This window comes from Gadus chalcogrammus, chromosome 5, assembly GCF_026213295.1.
Source record: "Gadus chalcogrammus isolate NIFS_2021 chromosome 5, NIFS_Gcha_1.0, whole genome shotgun sequence".
Lineage (NCBI taxonomy): Eukaryota > Metazoa > Chordata > Actinopteri > Gadiformes > Gadidae > Gadus > Gadus chalcogrammus.
The window spans coordinates 21883939-21909040 of NC_079416.1; the positions used below are offsets into that span (position 1 = coordinate 21883939).

Sequence of the window (25102 nt, forward strand, 5' to 3'; positions counted from 1 at the left end):
CTAGTCGAGATTAGCGGGCCTGTCTCTTATTTCTGGTCGTGAGAAGTGAACAGGAAGTTGGGAGAGAGTCCCAACTTTGGCATGAGTCCAGGGTTCGACGGCCAAGGGAGATGGGAATTGATTCCCTGGGTGCTATTTAAAAACAACAATCAAACCCTGGCTCCGCCCAGGCCCGCTGAACACAAGACATCTCCTCTGGGGCGGGACGGTATCGATGAGTGTGACCCTGTTGATCTCCCACCTAGCGGGAACGGGTCAACACTTTGACTTCCAACTTCATGCATGAAGTTCCATTCCATGGAAAATAACCTGAATACTAACAGAGCTCGACTTTCATTAATAGGATAAAAATTCTTATTCGCACATCCATATATGCCGCCTCTCACTGTAAACACAAAAAAAACACTAAATCCATAACGAAGACTCTCCCTCCCTCCCCGCCGGCTATTCTCCCCCCGCCGGGTACTCACCCAGTCGCGGCGTTTCCTCGTCGACTGGGACCCGGTCATGGTCTTGCTGCTAACCTTAACGCAGTCTAAATCAACGGCGGAGCTACTAGGGTGTTTTGTTCATAGACACCATATCCCCCCCAGCCCTGGCCGCCGGTCCGATACCCACAGAGACAATGAGCTGACAGAGTTTCTCCTGGTCAACAGGGGTGGGACACAGGAATGCCCATATTTGGAAGGGCAGCGATTGAAACCCTCGAGTGACACTTTGGAAAACCAGTAGGAATACCAGTACGAACACAAGTACTCTGGCACATAGGCGACAAAGTGTTGCACTTTAGTTCGTAGTTAGGCCCTAAAGATGGGCTACTCCCCGAACATCCACCTCGGAACTTGGTTCAATTCAATAACCCATAAACGGTCTAAAAACAGAGACTAGACCCGTGAACCTCCGAGGCCACAGCGGGGAGGATTACAGGGCGTGTTGGGCTGAAGGGTACGAGTGTTTACGAGTTGTTTAAACAATCTTTCAGCCCCTTATAAACCCATTATCAAGCAGTATAATGGACCCCCACGGCGGGGGGGTCGTGTGCTGCTTCAGCACAACAAGTCCTTCCTATGGGTGTGCTTAGGGGATGTGAACAAAGTCAGCAGTCTACTTACGCCCTCCGTCGGCTTCTCATTGACGGTCGGAAGGGGGGTTTTGGACGACATGGTAGTCCTGGACGGGTCGACGCCTCACTGTGAGTATTAATATTCAGATGGGATTCTGCAGCACCTAGTCTAACCCTGGGAACTAGTGCCTTCTCTCGGCTCCAGACCGTGCAGCCCTTTCGGAAAACAGTCTCAGCATTGATCCGTGACGGGTCCCGAGCAGACGTGGTCCCCCTGGCCTGGTGAACCCTGATGACGGCCGACACCTGTCAATAAAACGCATCAAACACCCCGACCACGGCCGTCATTCACACCGCGCCGACACTCCGTACATGGCCTGGGCTCGGCGGGGATGCGACCCAAATCACGGTCCGCTCGGCTCGGTAGTCGGGGGGGCTAGGGCACGGCTAGCGCAGCTCGTCGGAAATCACCCTCGGATTCAAAAAGTATGTCCTCCTAACATGCCATGTGACTCAGGGTCGTCCCTCGGGGTCTTTTGAAAGAGATTTCAAAGTGTTTGGGTCGCTGACCGCCTCCGTGTCGGCTCCATCTCCGGCCCGCTGCCTGCTCCGCTTTAGGTGGGACCAAAATGGCTACTGAGTGTCTGGGATTAATGTGCGCCGAGGCAGAGGAAGTGAGGAAACCCTCCGATCTCTGCACTCATTGGATCACAAAGTAGAGCTGTCATCTCACAAGACCTCACTTCCAGACAACTGTGGTTCACACCCCAATTCTGGTGGGATTTTATGAATCCGGTTTAGATCTATAACCCGTCTATAACAGGCGCGGGTCTTCTCCCCATAACTCTGAAGCCATGGTTTGTCATAATCGGTAAATAGCCCTGGTTACACAACTTCGTCATGATTAAGTTTGGTATCAAGTTTTCCGTTCATCTCGAGCCCGAGATAGCCTATTGATCAGCTCCCCCTGGTCGATATTGTATTTTACTCACCTTATCGCGGTTTGCTGACTAACGTTACATAACACACTATATAGGTCATTGTAAAAAAATATTTGCAGGCCCGCTTTTAAGAATGATGGTTAAAGTTTATATAACGTTGAATATGTAGGGTGATAAATCATTAATAACCTTAAAAAAAATAAAATATTAATAATCTGAACCAACCATCAATAATCCACTGTAGCACTTATATTAAGGTCGCCCAGCAAAAACAGTTTCACGTGTTGTGGATAGCAAAACATTCTTTATTAACTGGAAAAATACAGACAAATTAAATGTGCAGTCAAATGATAACCCCAATAACCCACAAGCAACTTCATTTCCACTGAATACATCTCAAAATCACAGCAGTTAATGTGCAGCTAGGAAAGCGCTATAATATTGTATATCATGCCACAGAGCTGAGAGTTGATTTGAGGGAGGGGCGGGGGGCAGGAGGGGTTAGCTGATGCAGGGAGGGGGGGCAGCCAGGTGGAGGGGGCAGCCAGGGGAAAGGGGGGGAGGGGGGTAGTACAGGCCACCGTGTGAGAAGCCACAACACACACAAGCAAGAATCTGATTGAGCGCTCTTTCTTCCCCGGCCCCCGTTCAGATGGCGTCTATGTCGATGTCCTCGATCTCCTCGCGCTGGGCCTTGGCCGGCTTCACCGTCTCCACCGTCAGCTCGCGGGCGGAGGAGGAGTAGACGACCTGTGGGGGCAGCAGGAGGAAGAGTAGGCGTTTAAGGTGCGGTCCTAGACACGCTAGGCGGCGGTACCGTTTCTGAAGCACCGGCTTGTGGGTCAGATAGCCAAGAGAAGCATGACATCACTAAACATCAGTCGTGTTTGCGAAACCGTTCTCAGAATCATCACTCCCGAGCCCTCCGTCCGCTCTACAGAGCCCTCCACCCGCTCTACAGAGCCCTCCACCCGCTCTACAGAGCCCTCCACCCGCTCTACAGAGCCCTCCACCCACTCTACAGAGCCCTCCACCCGCTCTACAGAGCCCTCCACCCACTCTACAGAGCCCTCCACCCACTCTACAGAGCCCTCCACCCGCTCTACAGAGCCCTCCACCCGCTCTACAGAGCCCTCCACCCGCTCTACAGAGCCCTCCACCCGCTCTACAGAGCCCTCCACCCGCTCTACAGAGCCCTCCACCCGCTCTACAGAGCCCTCCACCCGCTCTACAGAGCCCTCCACCCGCTCTACAGAGCCCTCCACCCGCTCTACAGAGCCCTCCACCCGCTCTACAGAGCCCTCCACCCGCTCTACAGAGCCCTCCACCCACCAACACATCATCCAAAGGGGCTCCCCCTCACGTCAGTAGTTCTGAGCTTAAAGCTGTCCTGTGCGTTTCATTACCAACCCGGCCTTGTTAAAACCACCGCAAGTAAACAAAAGGGCATCCAGACTAGGTAAGGGGTTGGGCACGATTTCTAAAAACACCAAGTTTAATAAGAGATAAATAAAGAAATAAGTTTGTTTTATTAATTGACCCTTTTTTATAGGCAACTGTTAATCATTGTGAATGATTTGTGACAGAGGACCTTTTTTTACGGTTCACCGTCTTGTCTCTAGCTCCTCCGACGCTGGGGAGACCAGACCGCCGGTTCACAGCCTCACCTCAACGTTCTCGTCCTCTTCCTCCTCGTCCCCGTCGCTGCCCTCGCTCTCCTCCTCTGCCTCCTTCAGCCACTTGACGAAGGGCGCGGCCTTAGCGTGGATCTCCTTGGCCAGCTCCTTGGACACGTACTTCTTGGACACCTGAGGGGGGGAGGAGGGGCACAGGTGAGGTCGTGGTTCAACTCCTCCTCCACCTGCCCAAACTTGGGCGGGGTGGGGAACTTGAGGGAACTTGGTGGGTTCTAGCTCTACGACAATAGAACCAAGCAAAGTTGGTTCCGGTCAATTGGCGAAAACCATCGAGATGCACCTTTTAAATAAGTGTTACTACAAGTGCAATAAATAAGAGCAGACTACACGGCTATAAACCATAAAGACAAACTTGGACGGAAAGTCAGACATGAAAAACAATCGATAGAAAACCGTAAATAAACCAATTTCTATATTGTCATCATGCACAGCCTTCCACCTCAACACCCAGCCTCAGTGGGCTCTTGGCAACTCCTCTGGAGGTAATTTGAGTTACTGGCTGTGATATGTTACAATATCCCTTCTTAATGACGTTTGGGCCAGTAGTTTGTCTGTCTTGGGACTTGAGCAATGTCCAAATGTTGTAGTTAAGTCCCGTCGCACTAGACGGCTGTACGGTTTCAGAAGCACCGGCTTGTGGGTCAGATAGCCAAGAGAAACATGACATCACAAATCAGTCTTGTTTGCGAAACCATTCTCAGAATCATCACTCCCCATTCCCGCTCTACAGGAGGCCTCCAACCAGCTCTAGTAGTAGTAGTACTTTAACATAGTAACCACAAGAGTACAAAAACGAAAGTAATTGTTAATCCTACAAAGTGAAACCCAACACCTAAACTGTGGTGACCCACGTTCTGACCCCAGACTGTGTGTGTGGGTGTGTGCGGGGAGGCGGTACCTTCTCGGCCCAGACGAAGATGACGTCCTCCTCCAGCAGGTCAGCGTCGTACAGGTCCTTGAGGATCAGGGCCACGCGGGGCAGCAGCTGGGTCTGGTGCAGCTTCACCAGGCACTCGAAGCCCCCAAGAAGGTATTTCTGGGCCTTCTTGTTGTTGTGGCAGAACTGAGGGGACGAAAGAGGAAGAGGTTAGCACCCACAGGACCTTAGAGGAGGTGGTCGGCCGAACAGGACTTGATAATGTGGGGGACATTAGAGGAGGTCAGCCCCAACAGGACTACATAATGTGGGGGACAGGAGGAGGTCAGCCCCAACAAGACTTCATAATGTGGGGGACAGAGGAGGAGGGGAGCCCCAACAGGACTTCATAATGTGGGGATCATGGACTCTATTTACTCTTGTCTCCATCTGTAGTTACTTTGTTACTTTAGTACGTTTTAAATAAGCTCAAATGGGCCTCCATCTCTCCGGCACATAACGTTTTTATTTAAAAAGGCGTAAAAAGTACGTCTCTAATTGTGGGTCAGATAGCCAAGAGAAGCATGACATCACAAAACATCAGTCATGTTTGCGAAACCAATCTCAGAATCATCACTCCCCATTCCACCACCAGCTCTACATGATAAAGGCCCGCCACCATAATCTATCCTTAAGGGGTTTGTGATCCTAATCCAATTAAAAAAAAAAAAAAAAGATTCAGAAGAATCTGAATAACGACGTTCCCAAACGGCATTAAAACCGAAGCAGCATTGAGACCAGACAGAGCGCCGTTGGAGCACCGTTCCCGGTGTCCTGCCGGAGTCACCAGGTCGTCTGGCGTGTATTTATAGCGCAGCACCCGACTCGACTGCAAATAGCCTCAGGACGTCACGAGACACAGCGCAGGAGGAGGAGCAGGAGGAGGAGGAAGAGGAGGAGCAGGAGGTAGAGGAGCAGGAGGTAGAGGAGCAGGACTCACGCGGAGGAAGTGGCGATGGTACTTCTTAATCTGCTCGCGGATGTCCTCGTTGAAGAGCAGCTCTGTGAGGATGAGCGGGCCCATGGCCGTGACGTCGAGGCGCTCCGCCTCCGCCAGCACCTCCTTGTCCGCCATGTCCATGGAGCCGTCCTCCTTACGGTCCTGCAACCACACAACACCCATAAGCGCCGCGGGACGGAGAACGGGGAACCAGAGGAGCCTCGTAGAAAAGTGGAAGCGGCTACAAACAAATCTATTCTATAAGACGTGTGTGCGGTCCAACCCACCTGACGCAGCGCCGAGACGCTAAGAGGACACAGGGTGACACCGGTTAGAGGGACGGCCTTCGTTAGGCTAGAACCGCTGATGCACACAACCCACACATCGGCTCAGTGCTACACATCTCCCAGGGGTGGATGATCCACAAATGAACCACGTGTACATGGTCGGCATGCACGGCGTCTACCCGAACACCCGGCCTCAGTGGGCTCAGGTCGACTCTACTGGAGTTACTTTGATGAACAGCCTGGGATATGTTACAGTATCCCTTCCTAATGACGGTTGGGCCAGTAGTTTGTCTGTCTGGGGAGCTTAGCAGTGTCCAAATGCCTAATGTAGTAGTCCCGTGCGCACTAGACGGCTGCGCGGTATCAGAAGCACCGGCTTGTGGGTCAGATAGCCAAGAGAAGCATGACATCACTAAACATCAGTCGTGTTTTGCGAAACCATTCTCAGAATCATCACTCCCCAGGTCTGGTCTACGGGACGGAGTCCTCCCGCTGCGCTACGGGACAGCACGGCGCTACCGTCCTACCTTCACAAAGTTGTAGAAGAGGTTGACCCTCTCCTCCAGCGTCTTCTCCAGGTCCTCGCTGAGGGTCAGGTTCTTGGCGTGGTCGCTGATCTCCTCCATGCGCCTCCTCTGCGCCTCCTCCGTGGTCTCCTCGGCCCAGTCCTCGTCGTCGTCATCTCCGTCCTAGCAGCAGCAGCAGCAGCAGCAGGAGGAGGAGGAGGAGGTTAGTCTGGGTGGAGGCCGGGGTCACGGGGGGGTACCGGTGAACCATGGGTCTGGTGCAGACTCTTGAGCACCACCGATGTTGTGGTGCTTTAGAAATGTGGAAACTTGCGGGATTATTGAGACGCGATATCTACCAACGGTTCACTCTACTCATCCATAAAGAAAGTACAACGATTTTTTTTTTGACTAACTCGTGTTGTGGGGAGGTCAACCCAGACAGACTTTATTATTTGGCGAACCTGGACAATTTAATTACTTTTTTTTTTAACCCTTGTTATTTTCTCGTTCTAAAGTAACTTTGGTTTGGTTCTAAACGAGCTCAAAGGGCCCTCTACGTCTCCGGCACAAACCTCTTCGTTCATTAAAAAAGGTCAAGATCACAGATATAGATTATAGTGCTCTGAAGTACGTTTTAAATCAGTGTGCAAACACACCGAGCGATGTTGCGGGTCAGATAGCCAAGAGAAACATGACATCACAAATCAGTCTTGTTTTGCGAAACCATTCTCAGAATCATCACTCCCCATTCCTCCACCCTCTCTAAAGTAGACCTCCACCCTCTCTACAGGACAGAGTGCTCCACCAGAACCATAACACATCTAACCCTATGGGGGTATGGGATTTCCAGGCCGGTTGCCTGGGATACGCACCACGGCCTCTGGGGCGTCGATGTCGTTGTTCTTCCCGGCCTCTCCACCGCCGTTCTCCTTGTCCTTCTTGCGGTTCTTCTTCTCCTTGTCCTTCTTCACAGTGGCGGAGCCCGTCTCAGGGGGCTCTGGGGACGAGGAGAACCGGGTCAGTGCTGGACTCAGGCTTGATCCACTGGTTAACAGGCATCACTACCACAGGCTCTATCCACTGGTTAACAGGCACCACTACCACCGGCTCTATCCACTGGTTAACAGGCACCACTACCACCGCCTCGATCCACTGGTTAACAGGCATCACTACCACAGGCTCTATCCACTGGTTAACAGGCATCACTACCACAGGCTCTATCCACTGGTTAACAGGCATCACTACCACAGGCTCTATCCACTGGTTAACAGGCATCACTACCACAGGCTCTATCCACTGGTTAACAGGCACCACTACCACCGCCTCGATCCACTGGTTAACAGGCATCACTACCACAGGCTCTATCCACTGGTTAACAGGCATCACTACCACAGGCTCTATCCACTGGTTAACAGGCATCACTACCACAGGCTCTATCCACTGGTTAACAGGCATCACTACCACAGGCTCTATCCACTGGTTAACAGGCATCACTACCACAGCCTCTATCCACTGGTTAACAGGCATCACTACCACAGCCTCTATCCACTGGTTAACAGGCATCACTACCACAGCCTCTATCCACTGGTTAACAGGCATCACTACCACAGCCTCTATCCACTGGTTAACAGGCATCACTACCACAGGCTGCAGTCACTACTAACCAGTAGTGTGACAGAAAGGCCTCAGTAGTACTCTAGGCTAGATGGAGTGTATATATTGTGATAGAAAGGCCTTTGTACTACTCTATACTAGCTTCAGTGTATATAGTGTGACAGAAAGGCCTCAGTAGTACTCTAGGCTAGATGGAGTGTATATATTGTGACAGAAAGGCCTTTGTACTACTCTATACTAGCTTCAGTGTATATAGTGTGACAGAAAGGCCTCAGTAGTACTCTAGGCTAGATGGAGTGTATATAGTGTGACAGAAAGGCCTCAGTAGTACTCTAGGCTAGATGGTGTATATATTGTGATAGAAAGGCCTTTGTGGCAGTTGCGGGTCAGATAGCCAAGAGAAACATGACATCACAAATCAGTCTTGTTTGCGAAACCATTCTCAGAATCATCACTCCCCATTCTATTTACCATGCAGTATAGTGTAACAGAAAGGTCTCTATTCTAACCAATATTGTAACATAAAGGCCTCTACAGTACTCTATATTATCTACAGTGTAACATAAAGGCCTATGAAGTACTCTATGAAGTACTCTATAGATGCTTCAGTGTATATAGTGTAACATAAAGGCCTATGAAGTACTCTATACTAACTTCAGTGTGTATAGTGCAACATAAAGGTGACCTTGGGTGTTTTGAAAGGCGCCTCTAAATTAAATGTATTATTATTATTATTATAAAGGCCTCTACAGTACTCTATACTAACTTCAGTGTGTTTATAGTGTAACATAAAGGCCTCTACAGTACTCTATACTAACTTCAGTGTGTATAGTGTAACATAAAGGCCTCTACAGTACTCTATACTAACTTCAGTGTGTATAGTGTAACATAAAGGCCTCTACAGTGCTCTATACTAACTTCAGTGTATATAGTGTAACATAAAGGCCTCTACAGTACTCTATACTAACTTCAGTGTGTATAGTGTAACATAAAGGCCTCTACAGTACTCTATACTAACTTCAGTGTGTATAGTGTAACATAAAGGCCTCTACAGTACTCTATACTAACATCAGTGTATATAGTGTAACATAAAGGCCTCTACAGTACTCTATACTAACTTCAGTGTGTATAGTGTAACATAAAGGCCTCTACAGTACTCTATACTAACATCAGTGTGTATAGTGTAACATAAAGGCCTCTACAGTACTCTATACTAACTTCAGTGTGTATAGTGTAACATAAAGGCCTCTACAGTACTCTATACTAGGTCTATATTAATCCTCCCCACTGCCAGTCAGGTCAGTTCTATTCTTATAGCTCCACAGGTCACATGTCACCACTCCTAAGCCCTCTGAAGGGCCCAACAACACAGTCCTGAACCATGCCATTGTGCCAGGGCACGGTTGGTAACCCAGGCAACCAGACCCGACCGAGCTAGCTAGCGACTAAAGTTGAGTCCTAATATGGGCATGCCTGGGGCCAGAGTTCGGGGGGAGGGGGAGCTGACACAGGGCGTGGCGTTTGTCGGGGTGGGGGCTCACCTGGGGGGTTCTTCAGGATGAAGGTGCAGAGCTTGTGTCTGGTGTCCAGCATGCCGCGGTAGCCGCACGCCTTGCACGAGTTTCCAATAGTTTGTTTTTTGGGGTTTACATGCTGCGGCAGAGGAGAAACAGTTCCCGGGTTAGCCCCTGAACGCAAACACCCAACAGTCTTTATTCACACCGTCAGCGGACAGTGAAGCCTCAAAGCACCCTCAATTACACTTGATCCCTAAACAATGCTCCAAGTCTGCAGTACGTTTTAATTGGTGTGTAATCACACCGAGCACTGTTGTGGGTCAGATAGCCAAGAGAAACATGACATCACAAATCAGTCTTGTTTTGCGAAACCATTCTCAGAATCATCACTCCCCATTCCTCCACCTGCTCTACATTGAGTCCTCCACCTACTCTACATTTGAGTCCTCCACCCGCTCTACATCGAGTCCTCCACCCGCTCTACATCGAGTCCTCCACCCGCTCTACATCGAGTCCTCCACCCGCTCTACATCTGAGTCCTCCGCCTGCTCTACATTGAGTGCTCCACCTGCTCTACATTGAGTCCTCCGCCTGCTCTACATTGAGTCCTCCACCCACTCTACGGCACATAGTCCTCCACCCACCACCTAAGATACACCTGATCCCTTGAACGCAAACTGATAAGTCAAAACTACAACGTTTCATGCTAATCATCTACATGTACCCAGAGCAATGACTGTTATGTAAACAGACTGATGTACATTTGGTCCTGTGACCAGGTACTCAGGGTGACTGAACTACGGACTACTTCACGTAGCCACAATGGTTGCATCATTAAACAAACGCTAATTCCTTGTTTGACATTAAATATTTTGGGTGGGGTGGTCTGACATTAAATGTTTTGGGGGCGTGGTGACATTAAATGTTTTGGGGGCGTGGTGACATTAAATGTTTTGGAGGGGGGGGTGGTCTGACTAGTGAGGACCAGGATTCGCCGGGTAACCCTCAGCAATGGGTCAGTTACCAGGTCAGTTTCTGGGTTGTCGCACTCGGGACACAGCACGAACTTCCTGATGAACCCGTCCAGCATGTCCTGGAGCTTGTTGGCCTCGTGGGACCCGTTGACGATGAAGCGGTCGTTCTTGGCATCGAACTGGGTCTGCGCTCCCAGCTCACAGCCAAAAAACTTGGTCGGGTCTGCGGACAGAGTGGAACTTAGGACTGAGAACCAGAAGCAACAGGTTGGTGGTCATCCGAGTCTCCTTCTGGGTTCTGTAGTTTGGTAAATACCCATTCACTACAGTAGAAGGACTATCGTCTGATCTGTAGTTTGCCGTTGGCAGTTTGAACCTTTTCTAACTTCACTTGACTAAATAGCAGAAGGCTAATCATATTTATCAGAGTCAAAAGATTATTTAATGTTGCACTATAGTCATACACTGACGTATATTTTAATTAGTGTTTATTCACACCGAGCACAGTAGCAGGTGTGGGTCAGATAGCCAAGAGAAACATGACATCACAAATCAGTCTTGTTTGCGAAACCATTCTCAGAATCATCACTCCCCATGCCTTCGCTACACGAGTCCTCGACCTGCTCTGCATGAGTCAGCGATAGATTCTGCGGTGACGGCGGTATTCAATCGCAGCGCTTTATTTCCCTACGCGGCGGTATTATCAGAAGGCTGATGTATTTTTATGCCCGTTATCGCTGTATCAAGGTAATCGAATCCCTTCCCCGCTGCACGTGCACGTGCACCGCATTGGCCGGGATCAGCCCCCACCAGGGGCTCTGGTTCCTGACAGCCTGTGAATAATGAATAGCCCACCGCCATCTCCAGCTCAACACTAAAGGCAAGGGCTGGCAGCTTCTGCTCAGCGGGTGCATCGGTTGGTCCACGCGCTCTGGTTCGGACAGTTCTCATTGGCCGGACAGTCGCTGGGGTTCCTTCCATAAGGAAGAAAACATTTCTATATCCATTATTTCAAGTGCGTGAAGGAGAAATGTGGACGGATGGATTTTATTTTGGAGTGATATATTGGGTCATGAATAACTGCTTTTGAATACAAATTATATTGAAGTCAGTAGTTTGTCATTATCCTATAGTTTAATAGAATATAAGACTTATAAGACAGGACAAACTCCCTGTATACTTGCCAAACTTTAGAATATTTGCTTCAACTATTTACACCGTGTAAATTAATTAATTAAGTAACGTTTTTGGTTAAAAAACAGTAGCTAGACGTTTTTATTTTTATGTCGTTTGCGATGCTTTGATGCCCTGTCAACTTCCGTGTTTAACGCCCATTAGGCTAAGAGAATCAGACATGGCACCTTGGCCCGCATCGCAGTTATTGGAACCCGTTGTATTAAGCACAGATCAAAACCTAGAATCTAATGCCAAAGTGTTGTCGCGCTCCGTGACTGGTCTGGTGTGACCGGCTATACATTGAAGCTCTGCCGTAACTGAGTCAGACTCGGACCAGCTGTGGATCTGAAACCCTCCAACTTCCTCCAACAGCACTTTGTTATATTTAGTCTAGCAGGTAGAGCTGAGTGCACTGTGGCCGATTAAGTAAATCTAGAGACAACGTGAATATTTCTGTATTTCTATTGCCCTCTATAGACCAATCGATTGGTCATGGAGGTCGATTCTCTGTGGTTGACTACAGCCGTCCTCTACAACCCTGTGTCTAAATCCAACGCTCCTTCTGTTCTGGAGGTTGATTTTGGAAACGACCTAGACCACATGGGTGCGTGTGCGTTATTGGCGTGTTCCTAGCGTGTTCTTACATGTTGGGGGTCTGTTCAGAGCCTTGGCAACATCCACCATGTTGACAACGACCGTCTTGATGCCATTTCCTTTGCCTTCCACCTGGAGGGAAACACAGACACATCAGAACCCACCGACCAGTACACCCGTTCAGATGCTCCAATGGAGACTGGGGGGGGGGGGGGGGCCTACCTTGGCTATCAGACGGGGCATCTTGTAGCGGTAGAACTGGTCCAACACACTGCGGTTGACGTTGACAGACATCTTGGCTGGCTCTGAGCGCTATCAGTAAGATAAGAGGATCTGGAATGGGGATTTTTCGGGATCTTCTGTCTGGAAAAGAGGGGATGACATAAACGGCTGCAAGCGCGCTCGGTCTCTGACATGAAAAACGCTGTGCCGCTGTGGCTGCAAGCTCCTTGCTTGAAGGCTAGATGTCCACCACACAGGTTCCAATGGCTGCGCAACAGCTCTGCAAGAAGAGAGGGGACAGAGGTCAGGACCAGGGGTACATGCTCAGTTCACTAGACTGCATCACAGACACTTTTACTTCTACAGAAACGGATCATCATCTAAACTAGATGGATTCGCTAGATTCCTCTGTTCATATTCATTAGGGTTAAAAGATGACCCAATGTTTTATTATAGCAATACTCTGAAGTATGTTTTAATAAGGGTTTTAATCACACAAAGCACAGAAGCAATTTCGGGTCAGATAGCCAAGAGAAACATGACATCACAAATCAGTCTTGTTTGCGAAACCATTCTCAGAATCATCACTCCCCATGCCTGCTCTACACGAGACCTCTACTGCTAATTTTGGGATGTTTATAAAGCAATACATTGAGTGCAATTTATTTTATCAATTTGTGTCTCTCAACTTCACTGTTGCTTTAGATTAAAGCTTCTGCCAAGTAATTGACTTAATGGTAAATTGGTTTGCACGATAAAAGGGTAAATACATTTACCAATTTATAAAATATATATAAAAAAAACGAGTACCAACATCCATCTTGTATGGGCAGAAACTGAAAGTGTTGAATTACGCAAGAGTCCACATAAAAAGTATCGTGAATTGGAGAAAAAGGATGGAACGATTTAATCTGCTTAAATGAACTATGTACATCACGAATTTGCCCTCAAATAAATGCAATCCATTTAGAAGGTAAAATATGCTTCGTTCTAGCCCCGTGTGGTCGCCCACAGTGGCCTAGTGGCTTCACACGCACTCCGCTACCCCGCAGCTACCTTGCATCGTGTAGGCCTCGAGTACGAAACTGGATCCACGATAACAGTAATAATTCTTAATTATCCAGAAATGATCGGGCATAACTTAACGACGGGTAAGCCTCATCGCGGTCCATTGCTAGCGGTTGAGCGGGTTGCATAACGCGGGGCGGCGGGCCCGGAGCCCGCTCTGCTGCAGAGTGCGTCATGAACGCTGCACACGAGTGCTGGCGATGGGAGACGCCATTTTGATCCACTTGCTCACAAACATGCCATACTGCACAAACACCGCCTTCCCCCGGCCCGTTTTAAACCCTATTAACCCAACCCGGCGTCACCGCGTAAAACACCAACATACATGGGACAGGGGGAAGGGAACGGAATCGTTATCTTACCGTTTTCGCAAAACAAAGACATAAACACAACGCTGGTCGTCCAGAGGCGCAGTGAAGGGAGCCGAGCTGCTGCTGCTGAGTGTCGGCGAGGCGCTGTACTGAGTCCGGCTGTCAGAGACGTGCGGGGTAAAGGTCCGGACGCTGCGGGGTCACCAGGCTCAGAGGGGGTCTGGAAGGTCCTGGGGGCTCGGGGGACCTGAGGGGATAAAGCGCATTGTTATCCCGACCGCGGTGAAAGGCTGAAGTGCTGCGTCGTCAGCAGGTCTCTGGACAGGAGAACACAGGCTGGTCTGGTGGGGGTCTACATCATCTGATGGGACTAGAGCTGAACTGTGGTCGGGGTCGGGGTGGTGGTCAGGGGGACCAGCAGTCACCGGGTCTTCGGTGCACGACGGGCCGTGTCGGAGCGCTACTCGCGTCCCTGTCAGGTCACAGTAGTCAGGTTGTCGTCACTTCGATAAATAACTCAAGATATCTTGTAGTGACGACTGGGGCACTCATATCTTCAAGAACTAGTCGGTACCCGCGCCCGGGATGCGACCCAGCATGCTGACGTCATACTGACGTTAGCTCGGCGCTAACGGTAGCTAGCGGGACCACAACGCGTCGCTCATACTGTCGAATTACATTAATTATCAATTATAATGATTGTATTAATGTCTGGAGACGATAGAGAAATCAGATTTAGTGATCCTTTATTGGGCGACGTCGTGTTACGGACGACATCCAAATAGCGCTTCTTTAGCTTACCTCTCGAACGTTCTGCGGAGTACTGAGGCTCGCTGCTGACAAGTGTACCGCGGTCACACCACATTTCCGGTGGACTGGCTTCCAGAGTAAAAGCCCCCCCTAACCTAGAACTAAATAGCACCAGAGGTCAGGGAAGGAGGATTTGCCAAAATAAAATTGAATGATAGGGCTTTTCTAAGTCACTTGCTTGTTAAACGATGGTTTGACATCAATTGCCTTGTACGAAAATAACACGTTATTCTGATCTGTTCATTTGACAACTTAAAAGAGAATTTACACATTATATATGCTGCTCATTTATATTTAGTGACATTTATGTTTAAATGTGTTAACCTAACGTCCTTATCTCAATGACTTGCTTGTTCCAACGCATATTTTATTTTGAAGAACCCAAAACCAGACACCGGAAGTCTCCCTGAAACCAACTGTTCCCACCTCCTCCTCTCTCATTGGTTGACGTCTCCAGGATTTACTTGCGTCGATGCTTCCTGAACTTGACTAGCAGCAGCAGAAAAATAGAAGATGGTAAGTACTAAAATGTAAAAACGGCCGATTGTGTCCGCCTCACAGGTGGTGTTGTGGGCACCGAACCCGTCACGGCCCAGCGCGGAGCCTCCGTGAGGCCGTGGAGCTGAGGTCTGGGGTCCATCCCGAGGCGGCTCCCGTCACATGACCAGCACTCACCCAGCTCGCTGCTATACACTTCCAGCACATCTGCTCGTTTCTCGTTCATTGGCACGATCCTTGTTCTTTTTTGTCACCTTTCGGTTCTATTCATTTGATTGTCTGTTGCGTGGAAACAATTCACACACACGCTGACAGATAAACACACACACATAAACACACTGTTGGCCAACATCACTGGTTGCTAGGCTAGGAAGCTAACATGTATTAGTATGAGCAATTTATGCAACTAAGCTAAAAATCAAGTTTGGTGAAATTAGTTAGACATTATGGTCTTTTTATTTGATTCTTTAGATGGTTCACAGGATGAATGTCAGTGATGTTTATTTAACTTGAGCATAGTGTTAGTTCATTTGCATTTGGATTTCAGTATTTGTCTTTCCCACTCTAAAATGGGATCAGGTCAATACAGTCGGGTTCACCCTCACTCTCCACTAAACTAGCACTAACGCAATCACTTTGTCATTCGATTTGTTCTGTTCTTTATTTATTCACACTAATAAATCAGCCTGCCATCCACTTTTAATTTCTAATTTCCCTTTTACTTCTTGTCCCAACTTGTTTCTTCTCTTATTTTTGTTTTCCACCTGAACCTTCGACCTTTGACCCATGCACCACCTCCTTCTCTCCACACACACCCTCCTTCCTCCCTGCCCCACCTCTTCCCCCATCCCCCCACTTCTGTTCTCCGCTCCACCAGTCTGGTCACCGGGTAAGTTCCAACACTCACGCGCTCTACCGGCTCACTCTAACCCTTGGCCCTCGGTCTTCCAGCTGCTAGGTCTCTCGAGGGAGCGTAGAGCCTCCTTCTTCCTCCACCTCCTCTGCTCTCATTAACCCATCAGATCTCAACCAAAACCTATTTCTTAATGTTAGGCTTTCATCCTCTTTATCTTTCACCGTGTGTTGATGTGACAGTTGGATTAACCTTGTAACCTTGTGTTGTGCTGTCGGCCCTTCCAACCAGACAATCTGCCTTAAAGACTGACCACAGAGCTGTTACAGTCTCAGCAATATGATTGGACAATCCAAAGTCTGGCTTGACCCGTCCTCATAATAATGAACAATTATAATGTGTAATTTAATGTTGTACGGTATACCGATACTAGAAAGGTATCACGATACCCTCACACAAAAAACGATAGGCACATTTTTAGTTGATACTTTTATCTAAAAAAAAAAAGTCATAATTTTGGTATTCGTGCAACACTAGTTTAATATCTCATGAAAAGAAAAAAGTCTTTGAGAAACTTTTTCTCGGCTATAGACCAACAAAGGTGGCGTCGGAATAAATTAATATAAATAATAAAATATATATATATTGTTAATATCAAATATTGTTTTCTCAAAGAGCAGACAAGACAAACTAATCTCCGCACGGTGGACCTCTTAATGGACTCTAACTAATCCCTGTGGTCTCTCTGAGCTCCTGACCTGTAGCTAGTAGCCCCATGCTACTCTGGGTGCTGGCTAACGTGTGTGTGTGTGTGTGTGTGTGTGTGTGTGTGTGTGTGTGTGTGTGTGTGTGTGTGTGTGTGTGTGTGTGTGTGTGTGTGTGTGTGTGTGTGTGTGTGTGTGTGTGTGTGTGTGTCCACCTGTCTTTCTGGTTATGTGTGTGTGTCTTTCTGGTTATGTGTGTGTGAGTGTGTCCACCTGTCTTTCTGGTTATGTGTGCGTTCCCCGTGCGTGCGCCTGTGTGTGTGTGCGTGAACCTGTGTGTGTGTGCGTGTGCGTGCCCCCCCCCCCCTGCCCCCCAGTTGGTCCTGGTGCTAGGCGACCTCCACATCCCCCACCGCTGCAACACGCTGCCGGCCAAGTTCAAGAAGCTGCTGGTCCCGGGGAAGATCCAGCACATCCTGTGCACGGGGAACCTGTGCACCAAGGAGAGCTATGACTACCTGAAGACGCTGGCCGGGGACGTGCACATCGTCAGGGGAGACTTCGATGAGGTGGGTGCGCCCTACTGGGACACTGGCCCTGCGTACACACAGATAGACCACCAGCCAGGCTGCCCGTCGTGAAAGTCCGTTCGTTATTCAAATACTACCAGTGTAGTGAACAGTGAGGTGCGGTTGCTATGGCAGCCTGTCAGTGCGGTGAACAGTGAGGTGTGGTTGCTAAGCAACAGCTGGTAAGTTAGAGAACAGTGAGTGAGGTGCTGTTGCTATAGCAGATGGTCACTGTAGTGAACAGTGAGTTCGGTTGGTATAGCAGCTGGTCAATGTAGTGAACAGTGAGGTGAATATTGAGGTGCTGTTGCTATGGCAGCATGTTAGTGTGTCGAACAGTGAGGTGCGGTTGCTATAGCATCAGCTGGTTAGTTAGTAAACAGTGAGGTGCTGTTGCTATAGCAGCATGTCAGTGTAGTGAACAGTGTAGTGAACAGTGAGGTGCTGTTGCTATAGCAGCATGTCAGTGTGGTGAACAGTGAGGGGCTGTTGCTATAGCAGCATGTCAGTGTGGTGAACAGTGAGGGGCTGTTGCTATAGCAGCATGTTAGTGTGGTGAACAGTGAGGGGCTGTTGCTATAGCAGCATGTCAGTGTGGTGAACAGTGAGGGGCTGTTGTTGCTATAGCAGCATGTCAGTGTGGTGAACAGTGAGGGGCTGTTGCTATAGCAGCATGTCAGTGTGGTGAACAGTGAGGGGCTGTTGTTGCTATAGCAGCTGGTCAGTGTAGTGAACACTGTAGTGAACAGTGAGGAGCGGGTCAGTGTACTGGTCTGAAAGAGTCAAAGCATACGTCTCTCCCCGCCGCGTCCAGAACCTCAACTACCCGGAGCAGAAGGTGGTGACGGTGGGCCAGTTCAAGATCGGGCTGATCCACGGCCACCAGGTGGTCCCCTGGGGGGACATGGCCAGCCTGGGGCTGCTGCAGCGGCAGCTCGACGTGGACATCCTCATCTCCGGACACACGCACAAGTTTGAGGCCTTCGAGAGCCAGAACAAGTTCTACATCAACCCCGGCTCGGCCACCGGGGCCTACAACGCACTGGAAAGGTGAGTTCGCCCCGGGAGGGGTGCACAACCACTGTTAGCAAACGCCACGGTTAGCTCTGCTATAGGGCTAATAGCACCCTGTTAGCACCGCCACTGTAAGCACCCCTAGAGGACTATCGGCATCCTTTAAGCACAACTACTGTTAATACCATATGAGGCCTGTTGGCACTGCTAGAGGCCTGTTAGCACTGCTAGAGGCCTGTTGGCACTGCTAGAGGCCTGTTAGCACTGCTAGGGGCCTGTTAGCCCTGCTAGGGGCCTATTAGCACTGCTAGGGGCCTATTAGCACTGCTAGGGGCCTATTAGCACTGCTAGGGGCCTATTAGCACTGCTAGAGTTAGCACTGCTAGGGGCCTATTAGCACTGCTAGAGGCCTGTTAGCACTGCTTGAGGCCTGTTAGCACTGCTAGAGGCCTATTAGCACTGCTAGGGGCCTGTTAGCACTGCTAGAGGCCTGTTAGCACTGCTAGGGGCCTGTTAGCACTGCTAGGGGCCTATTAGCACTGCTAGAGGCCTATTAGCACTGCTAGGGGCCTGTTAGCACTGCTAGGGGCCTGTTAGCACTGCTAGAGGCCTGTTAGCACTGCTAGAGGCCTGTTAGCACTGCTAGAGGCCTGTTAGCACTGCTAGGGGCCTGTTAGCACTGCTAGGGGCCTGTTAGCACTGCTAGGGGCCTGTTAGCACTGCTAGGGGCCTGTTAGCACTGCTAGGGGCCTGTTAGCACTGCTAGAGGCCTGTTAGCACTGCTAGGGGCCTGTTAGCACTGCTAGAGGCCTGTTAGCACTGCTAGGGGCCTGTTAGCACTGCTAGGTATGTTGGAAGTGATAACAGCCCACTAGCACATGTCATAGGGCTCTAGCGGTGTGAAAAGCGCTAGTCGGTACAAATGCAACCCAGTCTGAACCAGATGCTGTGTTAAGCCATGTCACACCGAGCGCGTCCTGACGCACCGGGGGGTCTCACCGCCGGCCCCGCCCTCTGTTCCCATAGCAACATCATCCCCTCCTTCGTGCTCATGGACATCCAGGCGTCCACGGTGGTGACGTACGTGTACCAGCTCATCGGCGACGACGTCAAGGTGGAGCGCATCGAGTACAAGAAGTCCTAGGAGCCTGGGTGGAGGAGGAGAGGGGGGAGGGAGGGAGTGGGGGAGCCCTGGAGGGAGGGAGGGGGGGGAGAGGGGACGGCCCTGGAGGGAGGGAGAGAGTGGGGGAGGTGGTGTCGACTGCAGAGGAGGTGAGGGTGGGGTTGACTCCAGAGCTGCGGAGATGGCTGCAGAGGTGGGGGTCGGCGAGGGCTCAGGAGGACTCGAGGGTGGATGCAGAGGGAGGTTGGGGTCATTTCATTCCTTTGGAGTATACCCAAACTCATACTGGTGGTATAACCCCCGTCCCCATCCCCATCCCCGGTCCAAGCAGGGTTGCCACGGTGACGGGGCGTCCTGCCGGTGTGTATAATGACCCGCCCGTCTGCATCGTGTCCGCGTACGACTCGCTAGCCGTAGACCACGCCCAGGTCACGTGTATTTGTAATCTTAAAGATATATTTGGTGCCATTTTGTTCTTTTGTTGTTTATTTTCACTCCTTAACCCTGTTTGGGTCTGCGCCATCCCGACCACGGCCTGACCGGCCAGCTAACAATTATGTTCTTTCCAGAATAAAAGTCTCATTACACTTGAGCTCCTGGGCTTCTGTTTACTTGTAACTGATCAAAGTGGAAGAGAGGACTAGTAAAGTTAACTATTGATTACGCCCCCATCCACCTAGATGGTGATGATCACCATGATCCCCCTAGATGGGGCCCCCAGGATCCACCTAGATGGGGCCCCCATGATCCACCTAGATGGGGCCCCCATGATCCACCTAGATGGGGAGATGCGAGATTACCTTGAAGTGCTTGGAGGAAAGGTGGTTGGAATTCTGGTTGGAATAATAATGGATTCCAGAAACATAATTATTTGAATGTAAATGAATTCATTTATTGCTGGTTAGTAAGCACATAAAATACACCATAAGAAAATAAAATGCCAACTTCACTTTTAAGAAAGACTACTGGGGCAGTTAATTTCAACATCAACATAAGTTTAGCCTCTTTTTTTTCACATGTGAATTGGAATTCAAGTGGCCTAAAATATTTTCGTTGGCCAAGTCCGACCTAAGTGATTCTCACTTTTGGTGACAACCTGATTGAAATCAATAAAGCGAGAAGAACGTATGGATCAAAAGAGCGCTTGTTTTAGTCAATCTTCGGAAAATTGTAGTTTCACTATAGAGACGCTAGAGGTCGCTAATACCCCCCGTCGCGCAATGACGTCGGTTAGTGGAGTCGAATTAATTTTAAACAGTGCTGTCTTTTCCTATGTTCGAAAGGAAGCACCTTTTAATCTCTCCTTGACCCGATGACGTTTTCCACAAAGGTTAAGGAAAGGAGGCATAAAGGTTAGGAGATTTGACTATTCGTCACACTCCACAGACACGTACAATTTAAATGATTACATTGATATTTTCTAAGAGTACAGAGGGTACAGGAGAAACATTAATCTGACTATGGAGAAGGTAATACTGAAAAGGCTGGTCATACAGTTGCACTCCTCGATAATGGGAACTAATCCAAACTATAATACTGCTAACCGATAGTGAGAATGAATCCAAACTATAATACTACTAACCGATAGTGAGAATGAATCCAAACTATAATACTACTAACCGATAGTGAGAATGAATCCAAACTATAATGCTACTAACCGATAGTGAGAACGAATCCAAACTATAATACTACTAACCGATACTGAGAATGAATCCAAACTATTATACTACTAACCGATAGTGAGAATGAATCCAAACTATAATACTACTAACCAATATAAGCGTAGCCACCAGGGTATGTGTGGCCGCGGGGTCAGTCGGTCAGGCTGTGTGTCATTCCAAACCCTGTCGCAGGGGTTGTTAAATTGTGCAAAGCTCGCGTGAAACTGAGACTACGGCTGTACGACGTTAGCCAAGATCTGGTCCGTCCTCCGGTCCGACACACGTCTGCTCCGAGCCTCCCACATCCCCACAGAACAGGAACCCCCACCTGGTCCTGACTGCTGGTAAATACTGCTTCCAGAAATGATTATAAACTATACTATAGCAGGGGACAACATATGTAAACTAGCCTCTTAGGCTAACTCTGGCTCACTTACAGTTGGACTGTTGATTAGTGTGCAATGTCCCTGAAATAAACCAATTAAATAAAAATGAAATAACACAAAAGGCTTCATTTAAATAAACATATTCAGGAGAGAGATCCGCCCCACAGCTCTGCTGAAAGAGTTCCCACTCACTCCCGACCTAAATAGTCTGCTTTCGATTTCTCCTACATCCGGTCTACCTGTAGGATCCCTAGAGCAAGAGGCAACACGCCCTACCTGCTCCTCAACCCCCTGTAGCTCAACCACAACGTCACTCGGCTTCGAGGAGAGTGTCTCCACTCCCTTTGGAGTCACCTCAGAGAGTCTCTATCTGGGACTGTCCCCATTAACCGAGTCCAGGTCGTCCTCCATGGACAGGGAGCTCAGACTCTCCCTCAGACTAGCTTCCAGATCGTCTCCCGCCAGCAGCTCGCTCCAGGAATCTGGGGGAGAAAGGTTTCCTTTTGATGGTGAAGATAACGCAACTTTATTGACTGCTAACAACAAGTACTACACAACTAAATGTGTCTTGCATGTAACCCATTGCTAGAAACATTCAAGCAGTATTAGGAGCATTGAACCTTCCTTAGCAGCACACTTAGAGCATACAAAGAACGTCATTAAACAAACATCCTAATCTTGTCTCGATGCACATGAAGCAGACTGAGTCATGAACATTACACGTCTCTGTCCCCAACAGTAGCTTCTGTCCCGCTAACAGAACTGAACAGCGGTTGTAGATGTATTATACGTTTACCATTACCTGTTTCAGTCTTGTTTTTGTTTTGCTTTGCGTTCGGTGGCTGGACCTTTGCACGAGGCCTGTTTTATGAAACACACACATCACAGCATAAGGTAATACTTATCACATTCTTCATGTTGCATTTAAAAGATGGACCCACTATTACAGTTATAAACTTTTAGAATATTATAATTGATAATCTACTTTGATATTGTTTATATCGATTATAGAAATAAAATACTTTATTGATCCACGTTCCATGATGCAGCATGTTGGTGACTCACCTCTTTTTGGCAGAGAGTTTAGTGAGACTCGTTTTCCCAGAGTGCTTTGCAGCAGCAGCAGCGGTTTTGTTTGGCTGCTTATGTTTTCCCCGACCCCCGGTCTTTGACTGCGGCTCTTCAGGTTCCAGCGCGGCCTCTGCCTTGGCGGGCCCCAGTGCCATGCCGTCTTCCTCCTCCAGGGGGCCTGCCGGCAGAGGAAGAACATCATAATAAAACTAAATGTATGTTTGAATTGGATCAACTTCTGAACCTCTAAATGGTCGTCGTTAATTCTTCTGTTGAATCAAACCTTACGCTGCCATTAATGTGCCTCTCATGCTCCTCAAATCAATATTAAAAAACAAACCCAATCTAAACGTTGCCTCACGTTCTGTGGAGCTAGTATTGTGTTATGCATGTGTCTTACTTTATTTTGTATTCATTTATTGATACAGCACATTTCAAAACCAAGTTTCAAAGTGCTTAACAATAAGAACAGATAATCAAAGACAATAAGAACAATTAAATACAAGATATTACAAGATGCAATAGCCTACAATTAAAAAGAAAAATACAATAAAATAAGAAAACAAGATAAAATAATTTCAATAGTTCACGAATGCCATCAGTAAGGAAAAGCCAATTCGATAAGAGTGAGTCTTAAGAAGAGATTTAAAATGGGGTTTTCCTGCGAATACTAGAGCTACGATACAGTGCGACGGCTACAACCCGTCTCTGAGGAGCCCGGTGTGCAGCGCCGTGAACCTGAGAGCGAAGCAGCCTGTGAGCGGCGGACCCACCCGGTCTGATGCTCCGGCGCAGGACGTTGAGGTAGTGCCGGTTCACCAGGCCGTACACTCGCTCTGCGCTCCGGGGCCCGGCCGCCGCGCCCAGGTACCTCCTCTGGGCCGGGGTCAGCTCGGGGTGCTGGTGGAGCACGAGGTGGTTTTACCTTGTGTACGTTTATCCCTGACAAACTTGAAAAAACTGTCAAGGATGTCAAGGATTATGGTGACTCTTATTTTAAAATGTCTGTCCATATGTATTGTGAAGGTGTGATTGGAATGACATACTTTACTTTGTTCCCTCACTGTCATGTACATATACCTTTAACAGACACACATATACACCTACATGCTTACACTACCAGGGGACCACAATGGAAATAAGCCTATGGGCTTTTTTGTGTTATCTTTTTGACCTGATGCCTATACCTTCGGACATGTGTCAATAAGGTATTTCAATCAATCAATCAATCACACTGGGCGACACAGTAAACTGTCATTTGCTGTGGTTTAGTGAAAACCTTTACTGGGTAATCTGTAAACAGACACCTACACACGCACTCTTATATGCTAATTTTCATACTTATTTAGAAGTGATACTTGAAGAACACTATACTGTATAACCACACCGTATGCATATATGCTACTTTTCTGTCGATATTGTATATTACTAGGGTGCATTCGAAAATGGCTGTGTATTTAAAATTGTGCATGCTCCAGAACGACCCTGTTTTCTACTATAATCCATGGGATGAATCAAAACGCCTTTTCTTTGACGGACCTTGAGGAAGGGGGCGGGGCTCAGTGTGGTGTGGATGCGCACGACGGTTCCCTCGACAGGCCCCTGCCTCTGGAAAGCTGAGATCACGCATACAATAAACTACATCATGATTGTATAGAGCTACATGTCCTCGTTTTTAGTTAAGATCAGCTACACATTAATTATTTAACATGAACTACTCATTAAATAATTGCCATTCAACATGAGCTAGACATTAAATTGTTGTAATTTAACCTTAGTTATGCATTAGCTATTCAACTGTATAAGACACTAGTTTGCTTTGTGTTCACTAGAAACCAGTAGGCTATATAAAACCAGTGTAGGGTGTCATTACATGACTTACCAGCGACTGCATGATGGTCTGTATTCCTGTAAGGGAACATGGTTTTAGCAGTATCAATACCAACCTGTACTACTAGTCTTCATTAATCTACATTTAATATACAAATGTAGAATCATTGCAGAGTTTACTGCCGGCCACTATGGGATAGTATTCGATTAAAGACCGCTGATCGGTTCAGTTATAACATAATTCTTGTAAGTCCATTATCATTCTTTATTAGGCTATAGCTGTTTTTGACAAGGTTGGTTAAGTTCCTGATAATATTTTGTTAGACATGTGCATGTAGGAATTGTAGCTTATGTTGTTATTTGGGGTATTGCTTCAGGGCTTCTTCATCTTTGTCATTCAATAAGTAATCTGACATCGAGGAGTTTATTTCTTCAATCATGTTTGGTTAATGATCAATTTAGACTTATACAAATAAATGAATGTTTTGGTTACTGACAAGTTTATCATTATATAAAGGCGTATATATGACTTAAGACTGAGCGACATTATAAGCCTACCTCTCCGCTGGCCCGGGCACCGTTCGGGCCTCGGGACCCCGGCCGGGGTCAGTGAAGGTGGTCTGGTGGTGTCTCCTCATGGGGGAGCCGGACGGACCTCCGGTCGAGCGGGGAGCGACGAGGGTGGAGCGGAGCGTTCAGGGAATACATTCAGACACCGGAGCGTTCAGGGAACACATTCGGACACCGGAGCGTA

The 25102-nt window shown here is 48.4% G+C and overlaps 3 protein-coding genes and 9 non-coding genes across 20 annotated transcripts in view; 1 reads left to right on the forward strand and 11 right to left on the reverse strand.

The window, feature by feature from the left end:
- Positions 1-1904, reverse strand: part of mark3a (MAP/microtubule affinity-regulating kinase 3a) — a 38014-nt gene extending 36110 nt beyond the window's left edge. For 4 of the 9 annotated variants that reach the window (XM_056591074.1, XM_056591073.1, XM_056591078.1 and 1 more), the window contains exon 1: positions 1113-1704. In XM_056591074.1, coding sequence (XP_056447049.1) covers positions 1113-1163 — 51 coding nt within the window. In that variant the 5' untranslated portion in view covers positions 1164-1704. Of the gene's footprint in view, positions 1-470; positions 1036-1112 lie in introns of those variants that run through there. The other 5 variants (XM_056591081.1, XM_056591076.1, XM_056591080.1 and 2 more) reach the window with 3 other exon arrangements.
- A 382-nt stretch (positions 1905-2286) lies between these two features.
- On the reverse strand, positions 2287-14721 carry eif5 (eukaryotic translation initiation factor 5). The gene is made up of 12 exons (XM_056591083.1): positions 14631-14721; positions 13881-14076; positions 12451-12730; positions 12279-12360; positions 10509-10681; positions 9509-9620; positions 7226-7350; positions 6372-6533; positions 5558-5719; positions 4600-4764; positions 3672-3812; positions 2287-2754 (listed from the first exon to the last, which is right to left on the reverse strand). The coding sequence occupies exons 3-12, from the start codon at positions 12520-12522 to the stop codon at positions 2653-2655; spliced, it is 1296 nt and encodes a 431-aa protein (XP_056447058.1). The 5' UTR covers positions 12523-12730; positions 13881-14076; positions 14631-14721; the 3' UTR covers positions 2287-2652.
- LOC130383354 (small nucleolar RNA SNORD53/SNORD92) lies at positions 2843-2923 on the reverse strand. Its single transcript, XR_008895793.1, has one exon. It is a non-coding gene; the product is annotated as a small nucleolar RNA SNORD53/SNORD92 (small nucleolar RNA).
- Positions 4339-4416, reverse strand: LOC130383359 (small nucleolar RNA SNORD53/SNORD92). Its single transcript, XR_008895798.1, has one exon. It is a non-coding gene; the product is annotated as a small nucleolar RNA SNORD53/SNORD92 (small nucleolar RNA).
- LOC130383349 (small nucleolar RNA SNORD53/SNORD92) lies at positions 5119-5199 on the reverse strand. Its single transcript, XR_008895788.1, has one exon. It is a non-coding gene; the product is annotated as a small nucleolar RNA SNORD53/SNORD92 (small nucleolar RNA).
- LOC130383356 (small nucleolar RNA SNORD53/SNORD92) lies at positions 6225-6306 on the reverse strand. The gene has a single exon (XR_008895795.1). It is a non-coding gene; the product is annotated as a small nucleolar RNA SNORD53/SNORD92 (small nucleolar RNA).
- LOC130383365 (small nucleolar RNA SNORD53/SNORD92) lies at positions 7022-7100 on the reverse strand. Its single transcript, XR_008895804.1, has one exon. It is a non-coding gene; the product is annotated as a small nucleolar RNA SNORD53/SNORD92 (small nucleolar RNA).
- On the reverse strand, positions 8350-8427 carry LOC130383362 (small nucleolar RNA SNORD53/SNORD92). The gene has a single exon (XR_008895801.1). It is a non-coding gene; the product is annotated as a small nucleolar RNA SNORD53/SNORD92 (small nucleolar RNA).
- On the reverse strand, positions 9801-9879 carry LOC130383364 (small nucleolar RNA SNORD53/SNORD92). Its single transcript, XR_008895803.1, has one exon. It is a non-coding gene; the product is annotated as a small nucleolar RNA SNORD53/SNORD92 (small nucleolar RNA).
- Positions 10975-11052, reverse strand: LOC130383360 (small nucleolar RNA SNORD53/SNORD92). The gene has a single exon (XR_008895799.1). It is a non-coding gene; the product is annotated as a small nucleolar RNA SNORD53/SNORD92 (small nucleolar RNA).
- LOC130383363 (small nucleolar RNA SNORD53/SNORD92) lies at positions 12966-13043 on the reverse strand. The gene has a single exon (XR_008895802.1). It is a non-coding gene; the product is annotated as a small nucleolar RNA SNORD53/SNORD92 (small nucleolar RNA).
- A 324-nt stretch (positions 14722-15045) lies between the features above and the next one.
- vps29 (VPS29 retromer complex component) lies at positions 15046-19442 on the forward strand. Its single transcript, XM_056591088.1, has 4 exons — positions 15046-15155; positions 17072-17263; positions 18078-18313; positions 19304-19442. Exons 1-4 carry the CDS (start codon positions 15153-15155, stop codon positions 19419-19421), a joined length of 549 nt encoding a protein of 182 aa, XP_056447063.1. The 5' UTR covers positions 15046-15152; the 3' UTR covers positions 19422-19442.
- Positions 19443-25102: the final 5660 nt, after the last annotated feature.

What these genes read in the sequence shown, in the direction of transcription:
- eif5 (XM_056591083.1), bottom strand. Translation starts at nt 12,522, where the DNA reads ATGTCTGTCAACGTCAACCGCAGTGTGTTGGACCAGTTCTACCGCTAC. An exon ending in TGCCCCGTCTGATAGCCAAG is followed by an intron (nt 12,361 to 12,450) that starts GTAGGCCCCCCC and finishes GTTTCCCTCCAG; the next exon opens with GTGGAAGGCAAAGGAAATGG. An exon ending in AAGAGGACGAGAACGTTGAG is followed by an intron (nt 2,755 to 3,671) that starts GTGAGGCTGTGA and finishes CTGCCCCCACAG; the next exon opens with GTCGTCTACTCCTCCTCCGC.
- vps29 (XM_056591088.1), top strand. An exon ending in TCAGGGGAGACTTCGATGAG is followed by an intron (nt 17,264 to 18,077) that starts GTGGGTGCGCCC and finishes CGCCGCGTCCAG; the next exon opens with AACCTCAACTACCCGGAGCA. An exon ending in GCCTACAACGCACTGGAAAG is followed by an intron (nt 18,314 to 19,303) that starts GTGAGTTCGCCC and finishes CTGTTCCCATAG; the next exon opens with CAACATCATCCCCTCCTTCG.